The following is an 11355-nucleotide window of genomic DNA, read 5'->3' as shown; positions in this document are numbered from 1 at the left end:
GCACCACGGCCTCAATATATTTGGTATCCACCCTCTTCTCCAACTACTTCTGACCACTATAAAAGGGAATCAAGACCATCTTCAGCAGCATCCAACTTCTGGAAATCAAACTTTCTTCTCACTTAAAGGCTCTCAATCACCCTTTTATACATTGTGTCCATTATTTCTTCAGTGTTCTTTATTATTGCATTTCTCATTACTTTTGTCCATTATTTCTTCAGTGTTCTTTATTATTGAATTCATCCTGCTACACAGCTATCATCATCCACATTGATCATATAAGAAAAAGATAATCGCATAGCTAATGCAGCATTTGGTTAGTTAGAGGTGTTAAATAATGGGAAAAAGTAATACTTAACCATGAATTATGTAAAATGGTTAGACACTAATTAATCTCTAATCCTAATATTCAGCACCAGGAATTGCCACCGGTGCCCCTCTACTCCAAGTTGTTTGTAGATGAATCTATCACTTCGAGTTGTTTGTCGCAACAACCTATGTAATGGAGGAGAACCATAAGCAAGCAAAATGGCATAGCATTGTCCTGATGAACTTTTTTGTCAAACAAGCTACTTATATCAGTAAACACTGCACATCACTTTCAGAATAAACAAAAGCTTAGAAAGAAGGAAAAGAAAAAAGAAAAATAGAAATGAGTAGACTGAGAAGTTCCACCCAATGAAACGGCAAAAATGAAGCTTGGGCTGCAAATAAATAACGGTCAACAGGGACCGTGAAGCAGAAGAAAGCTGCGGAGTTTATGAGGGCATTACTGCTCTGCATTATACTGATATATGCAGAGTTAAAACCAAGAGCCCTAGCAGGTGGACCAACAAAATTTACCCAGAAAGGTATCTTACCATTCTGGTATCCCAGGCAAGCATAAGCAGATAGAGTCTTCTGTTATCTTAATATGTTGAGAAACTTCAGCTAACAAATGCAATGATACAAGGCCTATAGACTAATCTAGACAACTTTCATTCTAACCCAAAGTTGACCCTTGAAAAGGCAACAAAGTTGCAAAAACAGACAAGTAAGACAACTTTCATTCTATTTAATTTTGTCTCTAAAGAGCCTTAGTTAATTATAAAATCCGGGTCTCAAGTTCAAGTCCGGATTCAAACAAAAGGAAAAACCTCTTAGTTTGAGCCCGCTACCTAACTTGAAAACCCGAATTTATGTTACAAAATTAATCCTAATGATCTTAAAGGAATTCCAGCCTCCAGCATTTTGGGCCTTGAAAATTTGGCCCAGGCCTGAGGAAACTTCAGCCAGCTTTTATAGGAAGCTGCCTCACGTTGGGCCTTAGCTGAAAACCGCTCAATATTTTGGGCCCTTAAGAACTGGCCCATTTTCGTTCGCTTGGCAGCTGGTTTGTTGCATTCCATTAGTTCAAAGACGGGCCCAACCACAGCTGGGCCTCAGTTGGGTTTCAAATGCTGAACTTATTTCAAAACCAGGCTTAACAAATTTTGTAACAAATGAACAATTCAGATTCATTAAATCAAACAACTACTAATTTTGAAGTCAAATTTCCTATTTAAATCATGTTTAAGCTAGTGAATCACTACAAGCATTTATGGGATTCAGCAACAAAACTGCAGTGATTAAGCATCTTCGAACTAAAGAAAATGTACAGATTTCAGAATTCTAATTCCCTGATCTCAAGTCTCAAACACTGGACTAATTACTGCCATACTAAACCTTTCAAACATCCAACAGGTATGAATTGATACTGCTAACACTACTACCATTACAGTGAGTCAGAATTAGCACTACTAGGATAGGCGTTCATGAATTCACAGTCCTCTTATTAAAAATAACACAGGTTCATGCGTAAAACACACCTACCTAAATCTCCCGCTCAACACATCTATGCCCTCTTTTTATCTTGTAATGGTCCTTTGGGAGTTTTGCTCAAAACCTTGGCATCAAAGACAGCATATATTCTCTTGATTTCCTGCACTGCTTTCTCAGCGAATGGATCCACTTTATCGTCATACTTGTGAAAAAAGGAACTGTATGAATGACTACATATGCGGGTTCACTAGGAGGAAGACCATGAAAAAGTGTATCAGTTAAGAAGATATAGCAAATACAAAAGGAACATAAGATCACAGAAAAATTGCACTGACATATGTAAAACAGTGTCAAGAAGTTGCAGCAATTGCTCACAACTGAGAAGACCCATAGATCAGCAATGACGGCGAGGAACTTCTTCAGATCTCTCCCAGATGCAATTTCATGCAACACTGTAAGAGCATGGTTAATTCAATCCGCAGAGCAGAAGGGATCTCAAGGCAGGCTTTGGCTCCTCTGGAAGGTGAACTTCTGGGATATCTGGTGGTTTCTTGTTAGTAAAGGTTGTTGCATTGCACAACAAGACAATGCAAGGGTGAAGATCAAAGGTGACAATTAGACCGATCAGGTGGTACTAGAGCATTCAAAAGAACCAAGATGAATGTATGCCAACAGATATCCTTTTATTCCTCCGCAGAAAGTCCATCAGGAGATCTGCTTCCACCAAAAAATTCGTGAACCGGCTCTCCCCTCCAAACAGCATCGAAATCTTGCTCTTGACCAGTGCTAGTGACCCCTCTGCCACAGCCATAGGATCATCCTCACTGAGCTGCGATTCAAGTACCAAACCCGAGATACAAAAGGAACCTGAAAGACTTGAAAGTAAAAACTATTACTGTATTGCCCAGCAGTAAGCAGATAGATACAAGCTCACATAAGCTTACAGTATCATCGATCTCATCAAAGACTAACGAAAAAAAGAAGAGACGAAACATGAGTAAGACATTAAACTATGAAAAGTATATTACCAGCATGAAAAGACTAACCTGACGAAGGCCTTCGCGTTCACGTTGTCATAGATTGAGGAACACTCCGCTACATGTCATCTTCCAAATCCACATGTTATGTTCTCTTGCAACCTAAATAAAATATGTTATCCCTTGATCAGCAAAAGAATAAATTCATGGACTTGAAAAATATGAATGAACCTTATTGGTACCATAGCAAATAGGAGGTGAAAGGTCCAATTGTAGGACTCATGCTGGCAACAACTCAATAGTTGACATAAAAGAATATTGAGGACAAGGTTTGTATGACACCTTCTCAGTCCTAGTAATATCATGGCTACTCCACCGTCAGCAAGTTACAGAGCAAATATATCATTGACAGCTGCCCTTTATGGGAACAACTTCTATCATCAGCTGACAATCCCTTGTTTGCGCCTGGTGTCAGCTCAAGAGAAGACATTGCCTCTAGGTTTTGACAATATTTCAAATTGTTGTGCATATTGTACAAAGAATTATTTTTCTGTAAATTTCTTCTTCTAAGCTTATTCATCAGAAAATAACTGAATATGCCAGCAAATGGCCTTACAACAAATTTACTGCTTAAAATTATAACCACCAATTTGATCGGCTCTTCTTCAGTCATTAATTGCCTAGTGAGATTCCTCACCAGGACGATCCCGTCATTTCATTCTTCTGAAAATCTAGTAAGAAATGAAAATTTTCCTCTTGATGAGCCGCCAGTGTCCCTATAGTTGGAAACATCAAACATACCATCCATAAACCAACATACCTACGTCACCAGATTAGCGTCAGATGCGCAGTAGCAAGATGGATCAACAATCTTCTTATGCGCAGGATAAGACTCAACATGGTACCCTGAAAGCGCTTCCAATCATCTTATAATGTGAAGCTTAAGCACAGCATGCCATTAGAACTCATCTTCAAATGTCTCAACAATTAACCTGAAAAGCACATCAAAGGAACAGTTGATCAATCTGCAAGTTGAGCATCTGTATTATCTTCCAGAAAACTCTCAAGAGCACCCTAGATTTAAAAAAGAAATGATCAGACAACAACAACTATGCCTCAGTACCAAACAAGTTGGGGTCGGCTATATGAATCCTCACTTCTCCATTTAAGCTCAACTCATGTCATCATTATACCAAATAAAATAAAAGCGAAAAATAAGTTATACATACATATATACATATATACATATATATATATATATATACATATATACATATATATATATATATATATATATATATATATATATATATATATGTGTGTGTGTGTGTGTGTGTGTGTGTGTGTGTGTGTGTGTGTGTGTATAAAACAGTATTAATAATAACAATAATAGTAGAAGATCTCTAGCAAGTCCAAAACCTATTCCCAACTAGTAGATATCACCTATATGGATCTTTTACTTCCATTGTGTCCTATTTAGCTAGTCTGATTAACAATATCTAATCAGACATGCAGCAAAAATGAAGTTAGTAAGACCTTCCTCAACTTGTAAATGAGCAGGTAAGATCAACATATGCAGAACAAACTCATGCATTTGCTTTAGTGAATCACATTGCTGTACAACTGATCTCCACATAATTTATCTTTTGTGGAAGGAGAAAACTTCAAGAGATGATGCCCTTTGTCACTTCTGGCAACTGAAGAAGAATAATTAACTTTAAGTTGCCACAAGCAGCTCGTAGGCAACCATGTTGAAGAACCTAATAAGGCAAATAAAAATAATATGGACTCATAACCTCATTGATTGAGATAGTCTATAAGCATATTTGGCCAACAAAACCCCTTACTAATTCTAGAACTGGACCTAATATAGAAATCTTTTGTTTGCCAGTGTCTTAAGTCAACCGTCAAATAAAGATATTTTCAGAGATTTATCTTATCTATAGAGTTTATTGCAGCTTCACAAATGAAAAGCTCCATTTATGCCAACTCCATTGATATTCACTAAGTATCGTTATCTGGACCAACATTAGCGAGCGGTTATCACAGCCATTTGGATCCGTAGTAATAACGCCCATGAACTTGCAAAGATGATCAGATTCCAACATTACAACTCTTTTTGATCCTTTAATCAACTACTCAGAGCATTCTATATCAAAAACTATCCATCTTAACAATATTCTAAAGCACAACTGCAAAACAAGCATAGGTTATGCAAAAGAAAGTAACCGGGCACCTAATTTAAATGTGCTTCAGTCAAATTGATAGCTTGAAAGAAGTTGTAATCTTGGATTGGATCCTTTCTTTGCTATTACGTACTCCTTCTTTACTACCAAAATGGTGACTGGATTTTCTTGACTGATCTGTCTTAATAAAGCAACATATATATGTTTCACTAACTGAATTTCCAAGTTTTGACAATTTGTACAGTAATGTAAAAGCCATTATTCAAAAGAAAAAACTAAACAAAGAACTAAAGAAAAATTCATTACCTCAAATCTCAAAGGCCAAGCTGGTTGCTGATAAACTACAGTATCCTGTCCACAAAGGTCTTCAATACAGAGGTACATAGTGGATGAACTAAAATACCTTTTTATTCTTGTAGCCCATACATCCACTCTTCTATTAGTTCAAGGTTAGGCTTATAACCAACATCCTTCATATTGATGGTTAAATGACCCAACATATCATATATCATGTCGCTCTGAGGATGCTTCCTATCTCTAGACACAAAACAGCTTGGATAGCCAGAAGTACCAATCCAACTACATCCAACCTCCTTTGACAATCCCATTTTGCGCATTCCTCTTCTTACGTTATCGACAGACTGCCAGTTTCCTTCCTCTGCATATATATTTGAAAGCAGAACATGATAACCAGATATTCTGTCACTCCCCTCTAATTCAAGCAGCTTACTGGAAACAATTTTCCCCAATTCAAAATTTCTATGGACTCTGCAGGCAGCAAGGAGTGATCCCCATATTCCCAAGACATTACCCTCTTCGCCCAACTGTTTAGCAAAATTATGAGCTTCATCCAACCGTCCAACTCTTCCTAACATGTCAACCACACAAGCATAGTGCTCTGCTGAGGGCTGAATCCCGTATTCTTCGTCCATCAGCTCAAATATTTGAAGACCTTCATCAACCAATCCAGTGTAGCTGCAAGCAGACAAGATTGCTACAAAGGTAACAGCATCTGGTTTTAAACCATTCTCCCGCAAAGAGTAGAACAGCGCAAGAGCTTTTTTACCCATCCCATGCTGGCCATATCCCAAAATCATATTCGTGTATGTCACAGAGTTCTTCTCAGGGGATTTTAGAAAAATGCTTTCAGCATAATGAATGCTGCCAGATTTTGAATACATGTCTACCAAAGCCGAGACAACATAAACATTGTTCTCAAACAAATTGCGAATTGCAAAACAATGTAGCTGATTGCCTATTGCTATACTTCCTGACTGACTGCATGCTGGGAGAAGTGATGCTAAGGTAACAGCATTCGGTTTCACATTCTGCTCCAGCATCTCCTTGAAGACCACAAAGGATTGTTCAATTAATCCATTTTGAGTGTTTCCAGCAATCATAGCATTCCATGTGGCCTGATCTTTATAATTTGTGCAGTTTGACTGAAATATTGCTTGTGCTTCTCTAATCATGCTAGATTTGGCATACATGTCTATCAGATAACTTTCCATCCCTTCAAATTGAATATTGTGCCTCAGAAGATAAGCATGGGTCTGTTTACCTATTTTCCTGTCCCTGAGATTTGATGCCGCAGAAAGCAGAATAGTAATTGTTATAGCATCAATTGCAACCCCCAGCTTTTGCATCTCATATACTAGCATCAAAGCCTCATCGTCAAGTCCATTTTGTACCAAAGCAGACACCATGGTGTTCCACGACACTATATCTCTTTCCTCCATTCCACTAAAAACTTTAAAGGAATCACCAACACGGTTACACCTAGAATATGTGGCAACCATAGCATTTAGCAAAATAACCTGTGAATCCATGCATTTCTTTATCAGACATGCATGTAGCTGTTGAGCAAACTCCAAATGCTGCAACTGTGAAGTTGCCGTAAGAGCGGATACAAATGTCACATCATCAATAGGAACACCATCCTCTGCTTCTACAGCTCCAAGAAAGAGATCAAGTGCTTTAAAAGGAAAATTGTTCTGAATGTACCCGCTAATCATAGAGTTCCAAATCTCTGTATTTCTTTCAAAACTATTCTCAAATATTCTGCTCGCCAAATCAATGCAACCAAGATCAGCATACATAACAATCGCAGCACTAACAACAAACAAGTCATTTACGTATTGATTACCCAATTTCACAAGCGAACCATAAAGAACATCAGCGACTCTAACATCCCCTATTTCAGAGACAGCTGGAAAAATATTAACAAAACTAACAACAGTCGGCTTAATGCCTATTCTCATCATCATAACAAAACACCTAACTGCTTCTGAAAACCTCTTCCTTTTAACATACCACGAAAATATGGTATTCCAAGCAACAACATTTCTTTTACGCATAGTTCTAAACACTCTTTCAACTAAATCACAATGAGAACCATTTTCGAATCCGAGACAAGTGGAGTACATATTCAACAAAGAATTACACACAATCCTACTAGGGTGAATACCCGAGCGAAGAATGTGGCAGTGCACGGCTTTACCTACAAGAATCTGTTTCGTCTCAGCGCAAGCTTTGAGAACAGAAGAATAAGTATACTGATCACATGTCGATGAACCCACATGTTTCAATCGGGAATAGAATGAAATGGCTTCATGGGACATGTTGTTACAGATAAAACCAATGATAATTGTGTTCCATAGGACAGTACTCGGTTGAGGAATTGTGTCGAACAGTTGGCGTGCGAGATGGGGTTGGCCTTGTCTGCAAAGTTCGCCTAAACGGTAACGAATTGTTCTGGGTTTGGACTCGTTTTTTACAGTGCATTGTTGTTCGTCGGTGAGAGTGTTGCCGTGGAGTAGAGAACAGAAGTTTGGGTGATGGGTTAAGGTTAAAGAAGCTGGGGATTGGGAGAAAGTTGAGGACGAGAAAGGAAGAGGAAGAGCTGAGGAGGACATTGTCAAACGCATTCGGACCTCAAAACTAACAGAACTCCCAAGCTCAGGAGCTCTTCGAGGATAAACAGGTAGTTATAATTTCAACTGCTACTTATCTTTATGTGAAATATCAAACCGCACCTACATTTTACTAAAGTAGTTTGTAAATTCATATTTTGTTGGACTAAAAATTATTAAAATGTTATGAAACAATAAAAGAAGAAGAACAATATTGCACAGAAAGAGAGAGGGGAAATTCTTATTGAATTTTTTGGGATGAATTACAATGGAATAGAACCCTCTATTTATAGGGAGATGGTGACTTAGCCACCAAGTAATAAATCCTAGAATCTCTCTAAATATGGACATTCACCATAAATAGGATTCTATTTATAAGACTCCCCCTGAATGTCTATTCAACAGATAATATGCCTCGTTAAAACCTTAACTAAAAGAAAACCCAATGGAAAAAAAATTCTAGAAAAGGAAAAAGAGTACACATGTTTAGAAATGCGCCTATTGGTTGCCTCGTTAAAAATCTTGCAAGGAAAATCCAGTGGGACAAAACCTTGTAAGGGAAAAAGAGTGCAACGCGCATTAACTCCCCCTGATGAGAGCATCAATTCACATCCTTGAGCATTTGCATCCAGATCTTGTACACTAGCTTCTTGAAGGTTGACGTTGGTAGAGATTTTGTGAACAAATCAGCCATATTATCACTTGAACGAATCTGTTGCACATTGATATCACCATTCTTTTGAAGATCATGTGTGAAAATAACTTTGGTGAAATGTGCTTTGTCCTATCCCCTTTTATGAATCCTCTTTTCAATTGAGCTATGCATGCTGCATTATCTTCATACAAAATTGTGGGTAGTTTGTCACATTTCAAACCACATTTGTCTCGAATAAGATGTATTATAGACCTCAACCACACACACTCTCGACTTGCTTCATGAATAGCAATTATCTCAGCATGATTAGATGAAGTAGCCACAATTGATTGCTTAGTCGATCGCCAAGATATGGTAGTGCCTCCACAGGTAAACACATAACCTGTTTGAGACCGAGCCTTGTGTGGATCGGATAAATACCCAGCATCAGCATAACCAACAAGATCGGGACTGCAATTGTTGCCATAAAATAAGCCCATATCGGTAGTCCCTTTTAGGTACCGCAATATGTGTTTGATTCCATTCCAATGTCTCCTTGTGGGAGCAGAGCTATATCTTGCCAAGACATTAACTGAAAAAGTTATGTCGGGCCTTGTTGTATTAGCAAGATACATTAGTGCACCAATTGCACTAAGATATGGTACTTCAGGACCAAGTAGCTCTTCATTCTCTTCTTGAGGTTGGAATGGATCCTTATTCACATCAAGTGATCGAACAACCATCGGAGTACTTAATGGATGTGCTCCATCCATGTAAAACCGTTTCAGTACCTTTTCTATGTAGGTAGATTGATGAACAAAAATTCCGTTTGCCAAATGTTCAATTTTCAAACCAAGACATAATTTTGTCTTTCCGAGATCTTTCATCTCGAATTCCTTCTTTAAATAATCAATTGCCTTTTGGAGTTCTATAGGAGTTCCAATAAGGTTTATGTCATCAACATATACGGCAAGTACAACAAATTCCGATGTTGTTTTCTTTATAAAAACATGGGCAAATGGCATCATTTATATAGCCTTCCTTAATAAATACTCACTAAGACGATTATACCACATTCGTCCTGATTGCTTTAGCCATCAAAGATCTTTGCAATTTGATTGAAAACATTTCCCGAGACTTTGAATTATGTGCGTTTGGCATTTTAAATCCATCGGGAATTTTCATGTATATCTCATTATCAAGTGAGCCATAAAGGTAGGCGGTAACCACATCCATTAAATGCATGTCAAGCTTTTCATGGACAGCAAAACTAATGGGATAACGGAACGTTATAGCATCCATAACGGGTAAATATGTCTCTTCATAATCGACACCAGGCCTTTGTGAAAATCCTTGTGCAACAAGGCGTGCCTTATATCTTTGTACCTCGTTTTTCTCATTTCTCTTGCGTACAAAGACCCATTTATAGCCAACAGGCTTAACACCATTAGGTGTTTGGACTACAGGCCCAAAAACTTCACATTTTGCCAGCGACTTCAACTCTAATTGGATTGCTTCTTGCCATTTTAGCCAATCAAGTCTTTGTCGACATTCTCCAACAGATTGAGGTTCAAGATCCTCACTTTCTTGCATAATGCTAGATGCAACATTATATGCAAAGACATAATCCACTATTATATCCACTCGATTCAAATTTGTCTCAATATCGATTGGATTTATTGATAGTTCCTTATTTTCTTGAGTCTCGGGCTCAGTGGATTCTTTATGAATTTTAGAATTTATTAAATCGTGGATTTCTTCATGAGATTCTTTCGTAGTGTCATTTTGATCATTTGTTTTCCTTTTTCTAGGATTTCGATCTTTGGAACCTAATGGTCTGCCACGTTTAAGGCGTGCTTTTGACTCATTAGCTATGACACTAGAAGATTGTCCAATAGGGACATCAATACGGATTGGAACATTCTCCGCAGGGATATGTGATTTTGTTATCCTTTTCATATCCGTAAATGCATCTGGCATTTGATTTGCTATTCTCTGCAAATGGATAATCTTTTGCACCTCTTTTTCACAAGCAGAGGCACGTGGATCAAGATGAGATAATGATGGACTTTTCCATAAAATTTCCCGTTTGGTTTCACCAACTTCTCCCCCCAATTTTGGAAAAAGTGTCTCATCGAATCGACAGTCTCCAAATCGTGCAGTAAACAAATCCCCCGTCAATGTTTCGAGGTAGCGAATAATGGAGGGCGATTCAAACCCAACATATATTCCTAACCTTCTTTGCAGACCCATTTTGGTGCGATATGGTGGTGCTACAGGCACATATACTGCGCATTCAAAAATTCTTAAATGGGATATATAAGGTTCATGACCCAAAATTAATTGCAACGGGGAATATTTATGATAATTTGTCGGTCTGAGACGAACTAGCTTTGCTGAATGCAAAATGGCGTGACCCCAAACAGAAGTGGGCAGCCTCGTTTTCATGAGTAACGGTCTTGCTATCAATTGCAGACGTTTAATTAAAGACTCTGCAAGACCATTTTGAGTGTAAACATGAGCTACAGGATGTTCCACTTTTATCCCAATTGATAAGCAATAATCATTAAATGCTTGAGATGAAAACTCAGCAGCATTATCAAGTCTAATAGACTTAATTGGATTATCGGGAAATTATGCCCGTAATCGAATTATTTGTGCCATTAATTTTGCAAACGCGAGGTTGCAAGATGACAATAGGCACGCATGGGACCATCTAGAAGATGCGTCTATTAAGACCATAAAATATCTAAACGACCCACTAGGTGGGTGAATAGGTCCACAAATGTCCCCTTGTATACGTTCCAAAACCGCAGGGGACTCAATTCCAACCTTTGTTGGTGATG

The 11355-nt window shown here is 38.1% G+C and overlaps 1 protein-coding gene across 6 annotated transcripts; it reads right to left on the bottom strand.

The window, feature by feature from the left end:
• Positions 1 to 407: 407 nt before the first annotated feature.
• Positions 408 to 7979, bottom strand: LOC109242381 (pentatricopeptide repeat-containing protein At3g22150, chloroplastic). 6 transcript variants are annotated; one of them, XM_019409248.1, is made up of 5 exons: positions 5270 to 7979; positions 3020 to 3769; positions 2847 to 2939; positions 1852 to 2667; positions 408 to 495 (listed from the first exon to the last, which is right to left on the bottom strand). In XM_019409248.1, exon 1 carries the CDS (start codon positions 7888 to 7890, stop codon positions 5371 to 5373), a length of 2520 nt encoding a protein of 839 aa, XP_019264793.1. In that variant the 5' UTR covers positions 7891 to 7979; the 3' UTR covers positions 408 to 495; positions 1852 to 2667; positions 2847 to 2939; positions 3020 to 3769; positions 5270 to 5370. The 6 variants fall into 6 exon arrangements, with proteins under 6 accessions (XP_019264793.1, XP_019264790.1, XP_019264791.1 ...); XM_019409245.1 differs by lacking the exon at positions 408 to 495 and having other exon boundaries at positions 1586 to 2047; positions 2136 to 2667; XM_019409246.1 differs by lacking the exon at positions 408 to 495 and having other exon boundaries at positions 1586 to 2667; positions 3020 to 3508; positions 3598 to 3769.
• Positions 7980 to 11355: the final 3376 nt, after the last annotated feature.

The sequence above is a fragment of the Nicotiana attenuata genome, unplaced genomic scaffold (assembly GCF_001879085.1).
Source record: "Nicotiana attenuata strain UT unplaced genomic scaffold, NIATTr2, whole genome shotgun sequence".
NCBI classification, from domain to species: Eukaryota; Viridiplantae; Streptophyta; class Magnoliopsida; order Solanales; family Solanaceae; genus Nicotiana; species Nicotiana attenuata.
Note: the sequence above shows the minus strand (reverse complement) of the source record. Positions and strands in the feature narration are given on the sequence as shown.